We start from the raw sequence: 23,261 nt of genomic DNA, 5'->3' as shown, positions 1-23,261 counted from the left end.
GTTAACTGAGGCAGTTGACACTCACGCTTGCATTGAAAATACTGCTATATGTACATTTGTGACCAAAGAGTTAATTATATAAATTTAGAACAGTTTACGAGTGGCCAGCTAATACAGACTGGTAACTATCTCCCAAATCACGGATTTTAAATATTCACAATCAACTGTGCACACGTTGTTTATTACTGTAGAATTATTTGCACTTTACTTGAGCTCATGTGGATTTTTTTTATTGGAGAACACGGTAAGCTGCCTTGGAGCAGCTTTCCAGATTGTATAGCCTACTGCATTTAACTTTAACTGCCAATAAAGAGAAGCATGGCAACTTTTATAATCAACACAATTTTCTGTCAAGACACACTGCAGAAACACACAGCCAGCTATATCTCTGCGTGACTGAACCCGTCAAGACTGTGCCGGACGGTAGAATGTTTCTGTGCGTTGATCGTGAAGTTACACTGAAAGCACTACGTTCAGAACGTATGCAACATGTAAGAAACCCCATGTGCATAAATCATCGTCTCTCTCCGGAATAAGAAATGTATTAAGCCTGCAGTCTACTTTAGGAGTGAAATAGCGTACCTTGTAGTCTCGTTCTTATGTTAAACTTCATAAACAATTTGCACTTTGTTGACGAATAAAACATTTAAAAAAACAATAAAACAGTTCGAGAACTAGTATGTTATTCTGCAGATTAAAATTGCAATTGCAGACAAATTGCAATGCTGAACTGATCTGATATAGATGTCCTTGCATTAAGCAACTTGCATCATTGGGGACGAAAAATAAATATACAACCACAGTGCCACTTTCCAACAGATTCTTTATTGCATAAGGCAGAACAAAATCAAGTTCATGTCCTTAATTGCTGGCCATGGTCTGTAAACAGAGAGCAAAAGTCTCACTCAGAAACAGTATAGATATCATCGTAATTACATATCACAAACAATATTGGTAACAAACTTGGTCACATCGCCAAGGTTTTCATAGAAGCAGCGCATCAGTGAATTTACCGTGCTGATCCAGCTGACGTAGGAGCTGACTTGGGTGAAGACTGTGGGTTTCTTGAGGTAGTTGCAGCTAAGGCCAGAACCAAAGCTCACAATACCATGGACCTCCCAGACACCCTCATCATTCTTACAGTTCAGGGGACCGCCAGAATCACCCTGCACCACACAAAGATATACGACATTCAAATCACCTGAAGTAAAACTTTTAACTGTTTCCTAGACTCCCTTTCTATTGCGAGCCCCCTTTGTGGAAAGTACACACATGTGTTCAGGGCATACCATTAAAGATGTCATGAAAACCTAAATCTCAGTGAAAGTGTTTTTCTTAACAATACAGCAAGACTGCAATTCCAAGCCATTTCGCATTTCACAGACACTGCAAATGCACTTACATTGCAGCCGGAAACAATGCCGTCTCCACCAGCACAGACCATGGTGTCCTTCACCTGACTGCCCCACCAGTCTGGCTTTGTGCAGGTAGCGTGGTCAACCACAGGGAGCAGAGCCTGCTGCAGGACTTCAGCAATGGGACCTCCATCTAGAGACAGAGATAATTTTAAGTGTATTGAAATACAGTATACTAACACACCGCTGCATCCGTTCACCCTCCTGTGTCAGTTACCATAAACCAAGTTTTAACATATATAGGTAAAACTTTGCAGTCCAACAGTGTTTAGACTCTTTGTCAGGAGGCTTCTATCAGAGCCTCACTCGTCATGCGCCCCCATCCAGTGACGTAGCAGGGAGCATCATTGGCCAGGATGTAACCAGCCTCGGGAAGACAAGCAGGCATGATGGTGTCAGTGAAGGTAACAGGAGTAGACAGCTTCACCAGGGCGATGTCATTGCTTTAGCACACACACACACACACACACACACACACACACACACACATAGCAAAACAATAATTTATTTTCAGTTCAATTTCATATTTGTTTGAGACTTTGTTCAATGTATTTTTTTTGCGGGGGGAGGGGGGGGGGGCGCAGTACTGCTCCCAATAACATCTGTTATGTAGAAATGCTTCTTGAGTATCATATACAGATATACATCCTGTACATTTACAAAGAAAAGACCCATTAATGCATATGTCAGCATTACATATTATTTACATTATGTTACATACCGGATGAAGAATGCGCTCCACTTCTCATGAACCACGATGGTGCTGGCAGCGATGGCCTGAGAGCCGTCCTCAACCTCCTTCAGGTTGTGTTTGCCCAGCACAACTCGGTAGGTGTTTGCTTTGCTGCAGGAAACCGAGAGATGGGTAATAACTGAGAGATGGGTAATGTACTCAAAATAGTTTTTTTTTTTTTGCCCAGTTATATTTCTCAAGTCAGCGGTTCCTTTTCGTGTTTCAAATTTTCTCTACATGCTTCTAGATATTGTTTGTAGCAGGAAGTTTCACAGGAATTCTACAGTAAACTCAAAGCTTGAGTAGTTTATTTCCCTTGTGCCATTATTTTATTAAAGTAAGAATACTCTTCCTTGGGAACTATTTTAAAGTATTTTCAGCACTTCTTAACACACCTACAGAGTAATGTGTATGAGATGAAAAATGAGCTAGTTTTTGAAAAGCAAAACAAAGAAAACAAAGAAAAGCAAAGAAAAAATAATTCGAGTGAGCTTCCTGATAGCCTAGAGCACATACATTTCCAACACATGCATCCAGTATTTTCCAACATTTCACTCATATTCCAGATAATAGGGATTTTCATATCTGGTGTGGCTCAACTAATATAAAAGAAGGCTTGATCAAGGTGACAAAAGATGGTCTTCAGCGAGACCTGAAGCAATGCTTACTTGATGCAGTGGGCAGCAGTAAGAACCCACTCGCTGGAGATCAGGGTTCCTCCACAGGTGTGGCCCCATTGGTCATTTTTGCTGTACTGGAGGGAAATCTGTAAAATTGAAGAAGGCGGTGATGAATGTGCCGTAGCATCACAAGAAGCTCAAAACCTGCTGGATGTAAGCAGTAGAAAGAGTGCAAGAGAGAGTGAAAGAAAGAGTGACCAATGCAGGGTGCTTTTCACCTGCCAGGGCCAGCTGTGTGGGCGAGCATCCTCACCCCCGACGACCCTCTTAACGACGGGAGGGAAGGTGGGCAGACCACACCCGTAAGCTGAGCAAGACAACAACCCCTCTTAGAACATCACTATGGTGATGATGATAATAATAATAATAATAAAATGGTGTTCTCAGCATTTATATTTCAAAGGGAATAAACAGATTCTTACCTCCAGCAACCAGAAAAGCAAGGACCACAAACCTCATCATGGTTGTATCGTCTGTACTCCTTCATGCTCCTCAGGGGTTTATATAGATCAATACCCCTGACGTGGCAAAAACTGAAATATTCTTGGAAACAGGACAATATTTTTTTGCTGTATGGAAAAACATACAAAAGTGACTTGGCTGTACTTTACCGTATCTTTAGTCGTATCTAATCAGTCTATATTAACACATAGCTCTCAGGTAACACCTGCTGATGGCATAGTCTTTTCTCATATCTGCTCATTCATAAGCCCCCTGTGTCTCACTAAGCTTGGGCTTGAGAGTCTACATTAAATACAAATGTAAACATTTAATCAGCATTTAATGCAGTTCCAGTTGTCTTTGTGCCCTTAGAAGTCTTAGAAAAGTTTTAGAAATATCTACATTTGTAAAATATGTTGGGCCATTTTGAGCCACGTACTTGATGTCACCTGTGAAATTCACAGGGTAAGGTTACAGGTATTGAGATAACAAGTATTTTGGGATTTATCTAGAAGGTTAAACTCCATGTGGGTGGGGTTTGGAGGATGGGGTTGGAGCGGTTAAAGAACAGTAGGTGGGTTTTCTTTACAGCTATATAAGGTGTGAAATGGCACCAGTTACTAGAGTAACCATGAAGCTTGTGATCTTGGCTTTGTTCATTGCTGGCGGTAAGAGAAGCATTGCTCTATGTCAAATATCCGTATTAATGTTAAACAATTCACAAAATATTTAACCTTAAACATTTTTCTTTCAGTTTATTTTTTTCAAGCAATGCAGAGAGCAAGCAATGAAGATTATGATCATTTGGTTACACCCCCCCCCCCCCCCCCCCCTTAAAAAAGTGCTTTTATACTCCCAACCCTTATAGCTAATTCGTTCGACATGACTCTCTTCCTGTGTATGTGTGTGTGTGTGTGTGTGTGTGTGTGTGTGTGTGTGTGTGTGTGTGTGTGTGTGTTTCTGGACCAGCCTATGGATGTGGGCTGCCTACCTTCCCACCCGTGTTGAGCAGGGTGGTTGGAGGTGATGATGTCAGACCCCACAGCTGGCCGTGGCAGGTGATGGAGCTGCACGTCCTCCCATCGATACTTCAATATTTCAGCTTTACTACTACACACATATTAGAATCTGTTTTACACGATAGACAATGGACTAGGATTGACCATAATGCATGTAGTTTTTTTTTTAGTATTTGTTTAAATAATGTTTTAAAACCAATTTTCAAACTGAGTATTACTGTAAGGATCAAACATTAGGTATCATTAGGTTATTCTTCTTCCATGGTCATCTTTCTTGGTTTATGAAACTTCAATATTATTGATGATCTTTCATTCTGAAATCACCAGGCAAAGTTTGATGTGTTCATTAGAGCAATGGTGATCATTTCATTGCATACGTACTATATGTATGTAAATAAGCACGTTTTAGGAACACCAACCTTACCTACACCTACTGTAACAGTACTTAGGCCAAGTAAGGCACATCCACCTTATATGTGTAGTTAATAATTGTGAAATTACAAACTGTAGCCAATCTTTTGTTACTTCTTTGCATAGTATTATAGTATATATTATATAGTATAACATATTATACAGCATCTCAGGCTTTCAAAAAATATAGAAATATAGATGGTGACCATTAAATAAGGGCTAGTTCCTCCTCCATATTTCAGGTATCTCTGCAGTACAAAAGTGGCAGCAGCTACTACCACACCTGTGGAGGCACACTGATCTCAGACCAGTGGGTTCTGACTGCTGCTCACTGTATCAGGTGGGAGACTTGAAAATCTTCAGTTCTTTGTTTAATTACATGTGTGTTTAAGAGAGAGAGAGAGAGAGAGAGAGAGAGAGAGAGAGAGAGAGAGAGAGAGAGAGAAGGAGAGTGATATAGAAAGTGAGAGAGAAAGTTCAATTAAACAATCAAGTGAAGAAGCATACATGCACACAGACACATAGACACAAGAACTGCCATTTGATATTCGGTATATATCAGATAAACATACTGAGGAGCTGAACCTTATATAATGCTCTTGGGCCAGCAGCAGTCGCACCTACAGAGTGTACCTGGGCAAACACAGCATGAACACCGCCAACGAGGTGGGCTCCATCGCCATCGCTCCTGCTAAGATCATCGTCCATGAGCTGTGGGACTCTGCCAGGATCCGGTTGGTACCTCTGCTAATTCCCTTCTCACTGAGCCTGAAGGAATGGGTCAGGGGGAACTCAGATTTCAACTGATTGTCCACTCACTTTAAATAATTGATTACATTTCAGTAAAACACAGACTAACAATGTCACTGAATGAAATGGCTTTTAGTATTCAAAATATGAATGTGTTTTACTTGCATTTTAATATATCATATGGAAGTGTCGTTATCTTAAAACGTTTGTGTGTGTGGTTTTGTGTGCACATTTCAGCAACGACATTGCTTTGATCAAGCTGCAGACTCCTGTGCAGATTTCAGACGCCATTAAGCCTGCGTGTCTGCCCAGGTCTGGGCAGGTCCTGCCTAATGCCACCCCCTGCTACGTCACTGGTTGGGGCCGTCTGTGGAGTGAGTAGCCATAGAATAATAGCTATCCTAATATTATATAAGGTTCTTGTGTTTTCATTGCTGTGTTTTAATACTGTACACTCCTGATAGCAACTTCCTACTCTGCTTTGGAAAAAATGTCCCTATGTTTTTTTTTTCTCTTACTCTCTGCCTCTGTCTCTATCTCATTATCACACGTGTCTGTCCAGCCGGAGGACCCACTGCTGACATCCTACAGCAGGCCCTGCTCCCTGTGGTTGACCACCAGATCTGCTCCCAGCCTGATTGGTGGGGAAGTCTGGTCACTGACAAAATGGTGTGTGCTGGAGGGGATGGCCAGCTCGCCAGCTGCAATGTAAGTGCTTGATATTGCTGTTCTTTTACAAATTCTTTACAGTAACATGCATGACTCTTGTCTAATCAGATCCTGATTTAATAATTGCCTTACACCTGATTGTTATATTGAATTAAATAATTAGAATCATTATTTCTAAATTGATATTTCCACATTTTATATTTTTAAGTGGTAACGTAAGTGGAATCCTTCTATCTGTTATTTGCAGGCCAAATGTTGTATGCATTATTCTCTATTGACACATTGCGGTTTGCTGACATGTGTTTGCATGATCTGGTACAGGGGGACTCTGGTGGCCCACTGAACTGCAAGAACGCTGATGGCATCTGGGATGTTCAAGGGGTGGTGAGCTTCGGCTCCAGCATGGGCTGCAACTACCCCAAGAAGCCCTCTGTTTTCACTCGTGTTGCCTCCTATATATCCTGGATCAACAATGTGAGTGCCACCAGTCTACACGTCATTTGATACCATACACTTTTAAAAATTACGCTCTCCTATGTATTGCAGTTTCTACACAGCATACAAACCATATTAAGAATCAGGTGGTAACTCTTTTTACATCTTTTCTAGGTGATGACCACAAATTGAAGCATAGTGTGAAGAAAACGTAAAATTAATAAAAGAGGTCATCAAAAATCTGTGTGGTTTTTATTGTTTTTTTAAATGATGGTTTCGTTCAAAACGTGTGGGGACATGTTAGGACAGAGGGAGGTAGCTACAGGGACAGATACACATGTGAAGAGTCACCAGAGAAGAGGGATAACCTCACTCAAATATGCAAATCAAAAGTCAAGTGAGTCAATAAGGAGCTCTGGGTTTGGTTGCTCTGAAATCACCAGGTGTTTTGGGAGAAGCAAGCTGCAGAGTGGGTGGGCGTAGGTGGAGACCGTGAAGACCCCTGTCACTTATGTCCATGCTACCCTGGATACTAGTGGGGATGCTTCACTTCCGTCCATGCTAATTCTACGTCTTTGACATGAATGCTCACTAGACATCAGCTCGTACATTGACTCTGAATACAGTTATTGGAGACTTTTGCAAGACTCTATGGCTGGTTATTGGTGTTGAACCCTCTAAGTTGACTCACCACCAGCCCAGCTTCATTCTTGATTTTTCTATCATCTTTTGCTTACCACATCACACATTCTTTAGCACAATTATCCGAGATTACTGACCTCCCTATAATCCTACAGTAGACTTTATACCATCGTGGATTGGTAGATTAATTTTCCCAAATGTCAGTCACTGGACAAACAGATGCAGAGGAGCGATTGCAACGCAATACCATGACACAAGGTTGTCAAACACATTTTGGTCTGGGGGCCGCATAAAACTTAATCGGATCTCAAGGGGGCCAGGCCAGTAAACTCATTCTAAAATTACATGGAAAATAACTCCACTTTTGGTTCTTTGTATTAGTGCAAAGAAGTAAATTATAAAAATCTTTATAAGAAATGAATTGTCCTTTTACTAAATATATTTATGAACAACTTTTTACTTTTACATTTTAGTTTTTAAGAAAAGTATGCAATTTCAACAACACTTTTACTCAGTTAAACATTTAATTTAGTGCATTATGCATAAAAACTGACACTGTCACAGTGACATTTTCCACATCTGGGAAGCAATTTTGAACACATGAACGTTCTATTTTTCTTGAAAAATCCGACACTCTTGTGCCCACTTTTCTCTTTTTTGACAAAGACATTTCACTTGAGTGGGTGCCAGTGTCAGCAGAAAAAGCGGGTGAAGCGATAGCAGAAAAAGCGGGTGAAGCGATAGAACTAGACTAAAACATGTTTGAGTCTCCTGCCACAACACCCAACACAACGGCAACGAGACACTGTGGTGAGGGCGGCGCTTTCTAAACCGTTACCATGACGCTCGTATACAGCCCGTCTCGTGACAGCAGGATACTCCCGAGATACTGAAAGAGCTACTGCGCATATCCGCTCCTGATTTTTCCTCGAGGGATATTAATTTGCATAATAATTGCGATATGTAAAGATCACTTGTGCCGAGCAGACGTTAATGCATTGAAATAAATAGGAGATATGTAACATTAAGCTGTTATTAGCTACGTTTTCATCTCTGACATTAGCGTGCGTCCTATCTGCATGGTAAGCAAGATAACTTTACAAAAGTCTAAGATAAAACATATTTAGTAGGCCTACTTCGTAAATACTGTGCATATCAAACACTTTATTTGACGGAGTAGCTCTCCTGCTTGACATTTTGTGGAATAGTGTCCCATACTAGTCCTGTGCGTATTAATATCGTTTTCAACTTTTTTTCTGAGAAGGTTGAAATGAGGGGTTATCTTACTTCAACTTCAAAATGGATAGTTAAACTCCAACCCAAACGCACTACAGTGGGAAGACACAAGGATTCTCATCTCTGTCTGCTGGTAACCTAATGATCTTTTGCTGTTTTGAGAGGTTTTAATCTCAACATTTTCAAGTTAATTGTCATGACACCACTTGTCCAAAGTATACCAAAGTTAGCTATTCATCTAGCTTAAATGAGTTACTATACATTATTAATGTTTTGTCAATACGTGGATTTTTCCAAATTTCCCCCAATCTATGTTGGTTTTGTTATTTTTCCCAACAGAACGGTGGTGTGGATGAGCACCATGCTACCATCGAATGGAACGAGGCTGAGACCTGCTACGTCCTGAGTGACCTGAACTCTGTCCATGGCACCTACGTCAATGACTGTCGCATACACAACGCTGCAGTGCGCCTTACGCCAGGAGACGAGCTTCATTTTGGCTATGGAGGCTCATCTTATCAGCTCTTAATGGACACTTCAGATGCAGTAAGATCTACGACATACCAGAATGCAAACAAGAGGAAAGGAGCAGCCTACTAGCTTTTTGTCTTGCAGTGTTGCTTTGTTTCTTCATGGTCGGCATTGTTTTTGCCTTTGTCAGTGCTGTTGTTTTAAAACCTCTCTCTCCAGATCACACTCACTTTCCTGTGTTCACTCAGCTCCCTGTTCTACCTGCCCACTCTGCTGCACCCCAAGCTGGAGCAAGAAGTCGAGCACGCACCCCTCCCGTAACCCCTCACCCCCCCTTCAGGCCCCGGCCGGCAAGCGCAGGAGCTAAAGGGACCAGCTCAGTCCCAAAGGTAGCCGAACTCAGGGGCCACATCCACAGACCAGGTAACGGCTCTCTTCTACCTCAAGACCTCTGTCCATTACTGTGAGCCTGCTACAGTGACCGCGTGATGTCCTTGGGAAGATGAACGAAGAGAATAAACTATAAAAAAATCAATTAAGAAATGACAAACGCGTCTGTCTCTCGTCGTTGTAGGACGCTGTACAATCGGCTCAGGAAGAGAACTCTCTGTCAGAGCTCTTGCTGCATCGCACAGTTCCCACAGCATGCAGGACTTACTCCAGAACAAAGTGGGTCTAAAAATCAAACATCAAGTATTGGTACATAAGGAAGAATCTTGGTCTGATGTGTGCTTTGCCCATCACCTGCTGATTTTTTTCCCCAGGAGGAAGAGTGCTGGCTGGGCTGTGGGGAGGACCTGAACGGTCCAGTCGCAGGTGATGCTCTGAGAAACGAGGGTGTTGTTGCGGCTCTGAGGGAGGAGGTGTCGTCGCTCCGACAGCAGCTCTCTCAGAGTGGCCGGAGTGACGCGGACATCAGACTCAAACTGCAGGGCCTGGCCAAAGACATCCAGGAGAAGAAAAGGGAGTTACAGCAGCTAAAGGACCAGGTGCAGGTTTAGAGCCCTTTCTTTCTGATAATGAAGTCTACTCATATCTACTGTCATCATTTGTGTTTAACTTTCCTCTGCTTTATTTCAATTATGGACTTGTATGTACTTACTGTACCTGTGTATGATGTGTGTAGATGCTGGAGATGCAGAGGAGTTCGGGTGAGCTTGTCCAGCGGGCCATAGCAGACAGAGATCAGAGCATCAGCAGACTTCGTGCCCAGCTCAATAACCTGAAGGGTGAAAGCACCACGTCTACAGGTGGAGCATGTCGGAGGCGTGTCATGCACCTCCACCCATGCACCCCTTCCCCCAAACTTCTTCCCATAAACCTTTTCCCATCTTCCTGCACTGCATTTTCCTTTGAATCTGATTTCAGACTATAGCAAACAGGTTCCCCCTGATCTTTTTTCACTTAAAGCACATCCCACTGTGCACTGTGTAGTATTTGTGGTATTTTATTAAATGTTAAATGCTGCATTGAGGTTGTTGTACTGCTGTTCTTTTGTTTTTTTGACTTCCTCAATGGTGTGGTTCCTTGTTCATTTCCCAGCGCTGGTGAACAGCCTGCAGAAGGACCTGCTTGCTCGGGAGAAGCAGACGGTGAAGCTGGCTGCTGAAGTGGACAGGCTCCGACAGGACATAAGACACAAGGACGCTCAGCTCAGCAACATGTCTACCAAGGTCTGCCCTCTCCCCTCTCCTCACTCTCAGCATTTCTGTCCATGAGAAAACACGACCATGCTCATTGTCTCTAAATGCGATTCTTCACAGCTGTCAAAGATGAAGGAGACCGAGAAATGTCAGGAGGAGCTTCAAGCCAGGGAAAAGGAGGTGGAAGCACTCAAGAAGGTCCACATCCATGCTCGTGCCTGCAAAGACCAGTTTTGAAGCATCCGCTGTTTTAGGTCACTAAGTGGGTTCTCTGCAGGCTGTGCTGCAATTGGAGGCGACCCTGGGCCAGAACAGGAAAGATCTGAAGATGCGAGATACAGAGAGGGACTCCCTCAAACACAGACTGGAACAGATGACGCAGGTAGCACCAGAGACATGAGCGTTTGTTCAGATATTCACAGCAACAGATGCTGTCGTGTCAGGTGGTCAGATGGGGCCTACTCCCGCTTGTATTTTCTCGCGTAAGTAAGTCTCGCGTGGTGTGCTTACCCTGTGTCAGATGGAGTTGATCTGAGGTACTTTTTGTGTGTGTGTGTGTGTGTGTGTGTGTGTGTGTCCTGTGGCATAGGAGAAAGCCTCTCTGCAGACTGAGGCGGACAGGCTGAAGGTACTGCAGCAGCAGACACTTCAGAAAGAACAGAGGGCCCAGACAGAACAGAGACACGTACACACAAGGGTGGGAGAGCCTGGGTTGTTTGCTTTGTAGTAAATTCATTCAAGGTGCCTTCGCCGATTTGCTTAGTATTAGTAGGTGTGCTAGTACTAAATCTCAGACTATCTTTTCAGCTTGAGAACCTGCGCAGACAGATGATAAAACGCATGCTCTTAACATCTGAAACAGCATCAGAGCAAGAGGTAAGTCACAGATTAATTTATTGCAAAATACAAGTATCCATCTATTCATCTATGCATCATTTTTTATATGTGCTTCAGATTGTTTTTTTGGTTTTGTATGTAGCTGCTAGAACATTTGTCAGAGCTAGCCGAAAGGAAAGAGTTGTTCAGATCCAGGATGCAGGAGATGGAACAAAAACTTCAAGAATACAGCGAGAACCAGAGGATGGTAGAAGTCGACACTGAGAAACTCAAGGCCAGATTGTCTGAATGCCAGGTATCATTCAATTTCATTTATATTATGAAGTCCTACATGATGTTTTTTTTATTATAACAGATTTTTAATAAACCTTTTTATAGTGTTATTTTTATAGGTATTATAAAAACAGCTGTACCCCTGAAAAGACATGCAATATGTATGTATTTATTTGATTATCTATGTATTTATTTGATTATAATCTATATGTTTGATACTATTCACAGAGTCATGCAGAGCAGGCATTCATGATGGACTCCATAAAGAGCCAAATATCTGCTCTCCGAGACGAGATTGTGTGTCCTGCTGTCGGCTGGGTTCAGACGCTGACACTGTCGATACTAATGAATCTTCACACAGTGCTACAGGACGTTGCGGAGAGACTGCAGGCTGCTGGGGTAGAGGTGTCGGACAAGACTGGAGGTAAAAGCACGAGGACTCAGCCCAGCGTCCAGGGACAGTGAGAGCTCATTTCAACAGCACTGAATGCTCTACCTGTTCATATGCTGTTGTAGGAATCTTAGGGGCCATTAAGACTCTGTGCCTGCAGCACACAGTGGTCCAGTCAGAACTCAGGAGTCTAAAGGTGTGAACAGGTTCTTCATTCAGCACTCTCAGAATCCATATGAAGATTTAGAATTGTCATTTGAACATCCAGATGTTGGTTTAACGTTCGTTATGGCAGGCGGTCACGGAGCAGCTTGAAGCAAGAGAAAGCCGGACGGATGAACTGCAGAGCGAACTGGAGGCCACGAGACAGGAACTAGAGCAGCAGAAACTCCAGGTGACGCAATAGGCAATAGGAGCGTCCTATCAGACTCGTGAAGTATAAACAGATCAATGTTCTTCACTATTAAAAATTCATTGCAAACATATGGAATTCATTCAGAAACATGCAGAAAGTAAAAGGAACAGATACAAACAAATAAGGTGCAATGCACACCCACACCCATAAACCCCCTCCCACACTCACACACCAGTCCACTCACCATGTCAAAGCATATCAAATTTGTACAGCCCTCAGGATGAAAACTATTGTGCAATGTTGTCACTTTAATAGACGTACGTAGTTGAGCATCGGAGAGTAAACTTCTCCTCTCCTGAATGTTGTTTATGTCTAATAGTGTTGAGTGCTTGTGAAAGTGTGCGGTCTGTGATTTGAACTGAGGAGCATATACAGAGATTCAAGTTCAGGAAGGGCAGGGAACTGGAAGGGGCATTTAAACTGTATGATAACCACAGTTGCTTCAGTTCATCTGGTTATTTCCCACTTCCTCTGGTCTGATCAATGTTGCAGGTTGTTGAGGTGGAGACCACAGTGAAGGTGCAACTAGAGAAAATGGAGACTGATCTGGAGGCAGCCAGAAAAGCTGAAGTGAGTGAAAAATTATTTTCTTATCCAGGGAAGGTATGAATAACTTCATTATGGGTATGAATGTCTCCACTAGATAACCCATTGCACACAGACATCCAGGTCCAGTGTGGACCAGTCATCAACCTAAGCGCAAATGAGTGTTATTCCAGGTATCCAATCGACTTCTTGATTGAGAATCTATTTTTTTCTGTTTTCCCAGGTGGCTTTGCGTTTGGACATGGAAACACAGGAGGGGGTGTGGCAAGCCAAACTGCAGGAGGCGGAGAGGAGAGAAACAGATCTGAGGGAGAGGCTGAGAGATGGAGAGGAACGCCAGAAGGCGAGGATGAAGGAGGAGCAGGAGGACAGAGAGGGAGAGTGGATCAGGAGGGTGGAGGAGGCCCTGCAGAGAGGAGCGCAGGACGAGAGGGAGAGCTCCAGGGTGGAGATCGAGGAATACCGGGAGCAGGTCAGGGGAGATTTTTGCTCCTCACATGCTGTTCATGGTTTTTCACTTTTCACCGCACTCCCGTGGTTCACGAGTGTTGCACAGCGGGGTTAGTTGTGATGTGCGGTATACTAGTATATGCGTGCAAGTGAGAAGACTGAAATTTAACCGAAGGTTCGGCAGCACGCTCACACCATTGTCGCCTTGGAAGAGCGGGTGAACGCGGCTGAGCGGAGAGAGAGGGAGCTGCAGGAGGAGAGAGAGACGCTAAGCGAGCACCTCACAGGTGAGAGTTTTTCCTCCTCCAGGAGCCCAGGGTAAACCTCAGCTGGACAACCTTACACGTAACACTTTTATTAAGATGTTGAACTTTTACACTGGACCTTAATTTAGACCATTCGGTACGGAAGAATTTTTAGAGTAGTTTCTGGCAATATATCATTCCTGTGAAACAATATAACTTGATCACATAGCTGTTTGCCATGGCCACAAAAACATCAGCTGACCCTCTAATGCTCAGACTTGGTGAGACTCTCAGTGTCGTCCTTATGTGTGTTAGAACACACGCGCTTTTGACAAATGTCCTCTAGATGCACTCGGTAGACTGCAGGACGGCCAGCCCACTGCTTTACCAGAGCAACCCAAAGAGGTACAGCAGCTGGAGCAGACGGTGGCGTCTCTCAGGTAAACTAAACCCCAACCAAACCCTTTCTTAGTCACTTCTGTCTTTTTGTGCTATGGTTGTGTCATTTTATGGGTGTCCCGTTACAGGTTACAACCCAGCTGGTACAGTTTCTCAGACACATAAATGAAAATGTACCCCGTTCATCACTGGTCAATTTCTGACCACAAAATCACTGCTGAATAGATTTTTTTTGATGTGGTAATGATGCAACTGATGTTACACTGGTGTGAGTGAGTATACAGCTGGTATAATGCAGCTCTTGTCATTCATGTAAATTCATGTAAATGTCACTGATGGCCTAAAACAGCCACCTGTATGTAGTCTTCTGGTGCAAGGTAACAAAGACATTTGAATGTAAATACTGTGGCACATGTATCTTCAAGCCATATAAATTGCTAAAATTATGCCTATTGCAGAATGTCGTCCTAGAGGATAATTGGATTCAGATTTGAAATGCATTTTCACAAAATGAAAAATTTTTGAGCGTTCTCTCTGGGAATAGCAAGTAAAATGGGAATCTGCATTGTTTATCTGGATTCCATCATTTAGTTCAGGAGAATGATCAAGGCATTTGTGGGGGTGTTGGAGACCTCTGTCTGTACAAAGACAAAGAGAACTGGATGGGCAAGCACTGACAGGCCCGAGTTCTGTCTCGGCTGCGTCGGTAATTAGTAACTTATGTAAGGCCTGGTGGCTGTGAGAGAGGCTGAGAGAAGACAAAAAGCAACATTAATATTAATATAACATTAATATATTTTTAGCACGAGCAGTGCTGCAATTCTGATGTGTGTAGCGGGATGTATGTGTGCCTTTGTATGGTGTGTTTTCTTATTTTCCAAATGAGGCTACACCCAATCTGATGATTGTTAGTGAATTCGAAATGACTCATCTGTTTTTAAACTGAATCATTTCACTTGTCATTCTAGCTTAAGACCGTATGGTTGGAATAACCTGGTTGGCACAGAATCTCTCTCTCACTCCCTTTCAGGTCGTCACTTGGAGCTTCCCAACAGGAAGTGGTCAGTCAGGGTGAGGTCATCACCTCTTTGAGTCGTGACCTGGCCCAGGCCCATGCTGTACTCTCTGACCTCACAGGTGCCTAACGCCCAGACCTCATGTCTCTATGGTCTTAGGAAATGACTTAAGCAAAAACAAGGCAGCTCAGATCAAATCTTCTTACTATATGCTTAAGTCTTCAGGCTTTTTGATCAGCATTTCATGTAGATCTTTGTATGAGAAGTAAGTGTGGTGGGTGTGTATAGGGGAGCTGAGTGAGCAGCAGAAGCTGGAGTTGGAGACGCACAGAGCTTTGGTGGTGGACCAGAGGATGCAACTGAGCATGCTCACACAGAAGCTAACCACGGCCACGCAACTGGTGCAACAGAAGGATGAGGAACTGAAGATTTTGAGCGGGAAGTTAACGTATGATGCACAAAATACCAGTCGCATACACACACACACACACACACTCACATACTTATCCAGCCTTATCCTCCATGTTTTCATAATGCTCAAATGAGCTATTCCTCTGTTACTGCTAGCCAAACTGAGAGAGAGAGGAGAGAGCTGAATGAGAGTCAAGCCCAGGGCTACACACACCTCCGCTCTCTGCTAACAACACCACCCACTAAGGTGAGAACTAAGGCGGCCGGTCAGGGCCACTTCTACCCCTTGCACTGAGCTCTAATAAGAATTTAGTTCTTGTCTCTGAGCATAGAGCTTCATTTGAACTAAATGATTTTTTTCAGTAGAAAACAAGCCCAGCTGCATCAGCATTAATCAGATAATAGATCTGATATTCTCTGTAGACCTGGAGATGGTTTGAACTGATTCTGAGGCTGCAGAGCCAAGATCCATATCACTCAGACTCTTTAAGACCAAACAAGCTTTCACAGTCCTACAAGCAAAGACATGATGCCACTACCACAGCCAGGCCAAAGCGGATCAGCGCAGCGCAGATCATGCAAGAGCCAACAAATATCCGTGTAGCACCAGCAGAACCAAGAACAAACTCTCTCTGTGAAAGTGCACTGTGAAGATAGATTAGATTACAAATAAACAAACAAATAAATAAATATGTGCACACACACACACACACACACACTTGCACAGGCACAAAAGGCTCTGCAGATGTTCTGGCTGAGTAATGAATTTCTTCATCATTTTCAGGATGTGGCTGTCATGGTGAGTCCCAGCGATCTAATTGTTCACAGGTCAAAGTGCAAAGGTCGTCGCCGTGAAGAAATGATCCGTCAGCAGAAGGAAACTCTCAGCGAAATGAAACAGCGGATCAGAGCTGTTGAACAGAAATGGCCCAGCAGTGAGTTGCAGTTGTAATGGTAGTTTTCATGACACAAAATGATGGGTTAGAGTCAACTAACATCAGGCCCAACTACACAGAGGTCACATGTGAATAGAGAGAACTATGAAGAAGGAGAGAGGAGGAGGAGAGACAGGGTGGGGACAGATACTGAAGTAGATGACTGAGGCCTCTGACCTTCTAGCACGATTCATCTGGGGGTGTTATGCTCTGACCTTGGAATGTTCCGCCACAGAAATAATATTGCACCATAAGATAAGGGACGACATAAATACTCAAACAGGCCCATGCAGTAAACCTGAAAGTAGGGGGCATACATAGATCAAACGTAATATAAAGGAAAGCATGGAATACAGAGAATATGAATTTCCTCAACACCCAATTTTTTTGTCTCTCTTGTGTTGTAATGTGTGCAGAACTGTTAGCCCACCAGAGGGAGCCAGCGAGACAGAATGAAAAGCTTCAGAATGCTGCAATGCAAAAGCGCTCCATCTGCTCTGTGGTATGAACACAGCTGAGCTTTTACTCCATGTTAACGTTAGAGCAACCTTTACTGTGGGCCCGTGCATGTGCCCTTTATCAAGTGCTGCTGTATAGCACAGGGTGCATTAGTTGTGCTGGGTTTGTAAAGGCTCCACGTTGGCTTCCTGCAGGGTGGCTTTGCCTTTCCAGAGGCCCTGCGGGAGACTGCAGTGGAACGCATGGCGAGGCTGGACATGTCTGACACTCTGGAGCTCAGTGAGAATACGGTGCGTGTGTGTGTGTGTGTAATCCTGTATCTCATCAAGAAAAGGTCACAAACATATCACAAGTGACCTGTATGTGTTAAAACACATACACAGATCTCAATGTGTTCGACTTGCTCTTGCTCATAAACATCTTTCCTCTCTGTGCTACAGGAAATTGTGTGCTATTTTTGAATGTGAGCTTTATTAACTTAGTCCCTGAGCTAAATGACTTAGTCCTCTCAGCCTCCACCAGTCGGTCATAACCACCCACCTCACGCTGGTTTCAGTGGTGGTGGAGTAGGGGGTGGGGAGTTGGGCTGCTCACCTCACAAACTGTAAAGCAGAAAACAAGTACAGAGCTGTTGCACTATTTAAGGAATTCTGAGTTAAAACTTTGAGCGTGTCAGCAGTTCTGGTGTGTAAGGTGAATTGTCCACTGGGCATGACTGCTGGCTGAGGCTATTGTCTCATTATATAACACTTCAGGGTTACATTACTGTAAAGTAGTCTGTGTTCATAGCCATGACGTCTATGGCTATATATAATCCAGACTCATATCTTAATAAACTGGTGGTTTTACATCTTTGAAAGGCAGCTTAATCCTTCGTTGCCCCATGGACTCACCTAATGAGGAGACTATGGTGTGACAAATTGCTCACTACAGATTCACCCAAATTAGCTTGGACCTGACAGATAGCAATTTACAGAGAAATTGCTCAACAGACGCAACCATCCAAGCAAATGTCTGAGCCAACAGTGAGATTAATATAAATGCTGCCCAAAACCATCACACCCAGTAAGCTCACTTTGGCACAATACTGGGTTACTTTATTCAGTATATGGATCTGGCACGGGCACTGTGTGAAGCCCTGGAGCTGAATGAGGGGCAGCTTTCAGGATGTGTCCCGCTGAAGCACCTCCCGCCTGGGGAAAGAGAGCGGCTGGCCTCCCTTCGACAGGAGGACCTGGAGGTGTTCCGGATCCGGCTGGCTCTGCAGAACAGCCAGAACCGGGACAAAGACCTGCTTCTCCAGGAGCAACAGAGGGAGATACAAACACTCAGGTACGCAAATCAAGTAGACAGGGCAAACAGACACACATACACTACTGCACACACACACACACACACACACACACACACACGCACACACACAACAGCAGAGGTGCATGTTCTCTCAAATAATATGAACACAAGCTTATTTGTTATTTCTCTCTCTCTCTCTCTTTTTCTCTTTTTCTCTCATCCTCTTGCTCCCCCAGGGAGAGCCGTGATGAGGGCCAGCAACTGCAGGCCAAGCTGCAGACCGAGCTGGACACCCTGAAGCAAGACAGCGACGAGCTCCGGCAGGCCCTGCAGGACGCTCGTGCCGAGCTGCGGCGGGACCAGGAACGGCACGGCGACCGCAAGGTAACGGGACACGCAGTCGCTGCGCACCGAAGGGGTTAGGGCTCACGTCGGATCCACAGCATGGAAAGACGGAGAGCTCGAAATGGTTCCCACGTCTCAGACAGACACAGACACAGAAGCAGACGGGTATTCAGGTAGACGGACAGAGTAAAAGCAGGTTGAGTGGGAACAATGAACTGGCCGTGTCCCAAAGTTAAAAGGCAGCCTGGCTGCTCACAGACAGAAGCTCCGGCTCGGCGCCTGCATTATTCAGCACACTAGCCCAAAAACACCACCGAGGCTCCGCTGAAGAGCTGTAAGATCTCTATCGTAGGTGCCCCAGCAAAGAATGACAAGGCCTTGAGGACAGGCGTTGTGCTCTGGCTTTGTGCCCGCTGCGTCTCAGTGAAGCTCCACCGCTTCAGGCAGAGACAAGCAGAGCATTCGCGAAGCCTAAACCGAATGTAAAAATCAGGAAGAAAAACATCGCTTTTTCAGGATTTAAAAGAGACTTGGAGATCTGAATCTGCTGGGATCCATTTTAGTTTGATTAGTCATTTTGCTGTTTCCCTTTCATACTATGAACGCCACCTCACAAATGCATGCAGGTGATTGGCAAGTCATGTCTGAATAATAGCAGCTCAGTGACAGGACGTTGGTGTCAGTGTTTGATTAGGTTTCTGGAGAGACAGAGAAGAAGGGGGAGGTTATTAAAGGACAAAGAGTAGCCTGTATTATACTTGCCTTATATACTTGTTCCCTTTCGGTTGGGTGCACAATACTGTACAGTAAAATGAGTGTAAAGCTGACCTCATTTAACATCCAGGAAATGGCGTCGCCAGGTTTTAAACTGCAAGTGCTTTTGAAGGTCACTGCATGGCTAAAAAAAAACCTTAATTGTAAAGCTTACTTTTATTGTTCGATTGTTGTAGCACTGTTACAGAGAAAACAAGACTCCGGTACAGTAAGCTTCGGTTTTCACTGATTACCAATTAAAAACACATTCTACCATTTGCATATGTTGGTCTACAACATAATGTGCAGACTAACTGAATACAAGACAACAGGTTAATACAGCACTGCTTTCCCCTTAACGCATGGATAGTACTGGGTCCAGGCTCATGTTCTGTATTTCCAAGAATTGTCATTGCTTTGCAATGCATGATTTGTCAGTCAGTCATTTTTGTTTGTTTGTTTTTTTCTTCTTAGATTGACTCTGCTTAATCCATTTCAAAATCATTAGTGACATAACTGAATTGTCTTCCACAGCAACAGCTAGTGATTAATAATACGATAAATTTTTTATTAAAGATAACTAGTACATCACTGCATAGATTTTTCCATACATAAGCAGCATATTACATCAGAAGGGAAGAGCCATACTCCAATCTCTTGTCCAACATGACCAATCATTTCTTAGAGACATTTCTTAGAGAAAATGGCAAACCTCAAAATATATTATTTTAGCTGGGCTAAAAAGCTCAGAGGACCCATTCTCTCTCTCTCTCTCGTGTATGTTTATTTGTGTGTGTGTGTCTCACTCTCTCTTTCTCTAACTGCGTTTAGTAATCAAGGTTCTTTTTCAGACTCTGAATAAGGAGAGAACAGAGGAGAGGAGTAAACAAGTGGGCCATCACAACTGTGTACCAAATGAGAGCTCTTACAAGGTGAGTTCAATGAGACAGTACGACTGGTCTTGAGCCAGCTCCATGGATACACTGGATGATTCCCTTGACCACAAACCTGACTTCAGATCAGATGTGATAACGTGACTTGAATATGACCTTTGCCAAGTCAAGCTTTTGTGTACCTTTTATCCAGCTGCAGTCTCTCTCTCTCTCTCTCTCTCTCTCTCTCACTCACTCACTCTCGCTCTTTCTCCCTCCCTTTCTCCCTCTATCCCACATGGTTATGGTCCACCCAACATCTGTCCTTGGCCATGCCATTGAGCTATGTAACTTCAATGAGATATTAGTTCCAGATGTTAAAAATCTTGGCATAGATTTAGGTAATTCAAAACTTGAATCTTTTGAGATCATTTTGGGTTATCACTTTTGCATGTTTTAGTAAAAGGCTGTTGATATTTCTTCTGTAGCCGAGTCTTTCTCCTATTTCCTCAAGATGCTGTGTATGTTATTGTCCTGCCACACTCTTATTTGTGGTAACAGGTCTTTGTTTTAACTACACATCAGGAGCTACTGGTCAACAACTACAGTGCTGAATGCATCTTTCAGCCACATTAAGCTCATTTGACAACTGAGATCAATTATTTTCCTACCTTAATGAATAATTCACATACAGTATTGTACTCTCTCACTGTAAATGTCCAGGGCTGGGTGTCCCAAAGGTATCATAACAGAAAGATCATCATTACATGGTAGAGCACACAAAAGCATGCTTTTGGAAAATAGGGCTCCGAGCTTCCACTTACACTGTGCTGTGCTCAGCCGTGTCCACGAACTCTGTGTGTGTGTGTGTGTGTAATGTAGAGGCATCGTGTCTGCTTCTGTACAGCCTCCCTCAGGCTGGGTTGACTGGAGTTTGTTATTGTGTACCACCTACTGCTATATAATTAATAGATTTTACAACAGTGCACCCCTTCATTTATTTGCCCTTAATGTGGTTTTTTATGGCTCTGTTTTCTCAAGCTCATTACTTCACTGCTCATTTTCTTTTCCCTTAGGGTTTTTTTTCTCAATTAATTTTATTTTTGTGCTTGGTGATGGCGTCTGATATTGAAATGTGTGTTTGTGTGTGTACATGCGTGTGTGTGTGTATATATATATATGAATGGGGGGTGTGCGTGAAATATGATCATCTGCGGGCTCGTCCACAGGCCGCCCTGCTGAAACGACCAAGGAGGAAGAGAGAGGAAGAGACGGGCGTTGTGAGGAGGCAGCGGGCGATCTCCACTCACCAGCCTGCCGCCCCAGTAGCAGAACACTGAGCTTGTCCAAACCCACTGGGCTCCTGCGTCACCCGACCAATGCAGTTCTACGCATCTCTGCTTTGCCAAAAGATCGGGCTGTACTTCCTGCAGCGGGTTATGCATTATAACTTTATGAGACGTTATTCTGGGATGATAACCACTTACTATACTTGTCTCAGCACTTATAACAGGTGTGGATTTTTAAATAGGTCTGTTTTAAATATAACTGCACATTTTGAGTACAGGGATGAAATTTGCTAATTAAAAATCTGCAGCTTGTAGTCAGAGCCCAGAATCAAAACCAGTCCGCACCAGCTGTCGGAAGGCTAATGATCTGTTCCTAATCTTATACTCACACACACTTGCATCCACACACACACACACACACACCACACTTTGTTGCAGTTACACTGTGTCAGGCTGTGTTGCTAACTGTGAAGGATATCTTGTGCTGCTGGTGCTCTATCACAAGTGGCCACACTATTACGATGACTCACAGCTCTGGAATCCCAGTGTGGCCCTGCCAAGCTTCACAGCAAGCATTCTCTTCTCCTCACACATCGGTGTTCCCACAAGAAGTGCCCTTAGAGCATGTATGGTTGGATACCATGGTTCAAAACCTGTCTGGTGTGTCCCATTCCATTTTATATGTGCAGGCTGCTGTTAAATTGCGTGTTACTACGAGTTATTGTATTGCAATTTCAGCAGTTTTTACAAAAGATACACTTTTGTCTTCAAATATTGTGTTTATCTCCAAGAACAAACATTCACATTATATATTAAATCAAAGCAGTTTAAAACAGTCTGTCTCTGCTCGAACTCCCCTTTCTCTCGTTCTCTGCTAGATTTTTCTTCTTTTCTCCTTTGTGGTGACCCGCATGTGTATTTATTTTCCTGCTCCATTTTTCTTTCTCTCTCACACTACAGAAAGGAGGGAGGTGTTGGTCGTGATGAGTGAATCATCATTTTTGTTCTCTGTGATAACATGTTGCAAATGCCCACAGAGAGGCCTGCCACACCACAGCATAAAGGGACTGAAAGCGCAACAGAATGGTCTAGATCAGCGGTGTACGGACTGCTGCGTGTGTCGTGTGTTTGGCCGATGGTTTGTGAAATGTTATTGCATTCCTTGAACATAAATCGTTACTGTTTATCCAGTAAAAAGCAACGCAAACGTGTTTAGTCTTTTGCTCTCGTCCAACGTTTCGTAGACGTGATATAATGTGCGTAATTGTTAAGATCAGTGTCTATAGTCAGGAACCCACATTGCTCAGTATGAGAAGGAAAGCAGATGGCAGTTACGGGTTTTATATTTGCCCCAGGTCTGTAGCCAGTCAGCGTCATGACAGTTTGGAGAGGTTTTTTTTTTTTGCTTTTTGTCCAGTATAAATAATATGTACTGAGAGCTGCAGCGAAACACAATGAAGATGAACATGATTTATCTTTTAGTGGGTATACTTACTTTCAGTCAAACAGTGCTGTCATCGCTGGCCGAAGACGTATATTGATGATGGTGGGTGCGCGCGCCACCTTCTCTGTGTGGAGTAATCACATTTCATTCTGTCTTTTCCCTAATATGGATAGATGCAGGTAGTTCTGCGTCTTCACGGCCCCTCCCCTTCCACGATAGTGTGTGTGTGTGTGTGTGTGTGTGTGTGTGTGTGTGTGTGTGTGTGTGTGTGTGTGTGTATACCCGGGATCCCGTGAGTCACGAATCAGCCTCAGCTGCTCATCTTACTCATTCAGCTCCTTTT

General features: G+C 43.6%; 2 protein-coding genes across 2 annotated transcripts; one reads left to right on the top strand and one right to left on the bottom strand.

Moving 5' to 3' along the window:
• Nucleotides 1–806: 806 nt before the first annotated feature.
• Nucleotides 807–23,221, bottom strand: LOC143512977 (chymotrypsin-like elastase family member 2A). The gene is made up of 12 exons (XM_077003855.1): nt 22,970–23,221; nt 10,010–10,124; nt 9,647–9,837; nt 5,333–5,467; nt 4,261–4,379; nt 3,047–3,135; nt 2,817–2,914; nt 2,137–2,259; nt 1,722–1,858; nt 1,403–1,548; nt 1,014–1,166; nt 807–879 (listed from the first exon to the last, which is right to left on the bottom strand). Exons 2-12 carry the CDS (start codon nt 10,073–10,075, stop codon nt 862–864), a joined length of 1,275 nt encoding a protein of 424 aa, XP_076859970.1. The 5' UTR covers nt 10,076–10,124; nt 22,970–23,221; the 3' UTR covers nt 807–861.
• On the top strand, nt 12,533–22,875 carry fhad1 (forkhead-associated (FHA) phosphopeptide binding domain 1). The gene is made up of 14 exons (XM_077003852.1): nt 12,533–13,031; nt 13,231–13,479; nt 13,633–13,744; nt 14,049–14,142; nt 15,132–15,238; nt 15,406–15,565; nt 15,685–15,775; nt 16,313–16,463; nt 16,880–16,965; nt 17,117–17,212; nt 18,028–18,254; nt 18,452–18,599; nt 20,165–20,245; nt 21,415–22,875. Exons 1-14 carry the CDS (start codon nt 12,945–12,947, stop codon nt 21,523–21,525), a joined length of 1,800 nt encoding a protein of 599 aa, XP_076859967.1. The 5' UTR covers nt 12,533–12,944; the 3' UTR covers nt 21,526–22,875.
• Nucleotides 23,222–23,261: the final 40 nt, after the last annotated feature.

The sequence above is a fragment of the Brachyhypopomus gauderio genome, chromosome 4 (genome assembly GCF_052324685.1).
Source record: "Brachyhypopomus gauderio isolate BG-103 chromosome 4, BGAUD_0.2, whole genome shotgun sequence".
Classification (NCBI taxonomy): domain Eukaryota; kingdom Metazoa; phylum Chordata; class Actinopteri; order Gymnotiformes; family Hypopomidae; genus Brachyhypopomus; species Brachyhypopomus gauderio.
The sequence above is the reverse complement of the archived record's forward strand: the minus strand, read 5'-3'. Positions and strand labels throughout refer to the sequence as shown.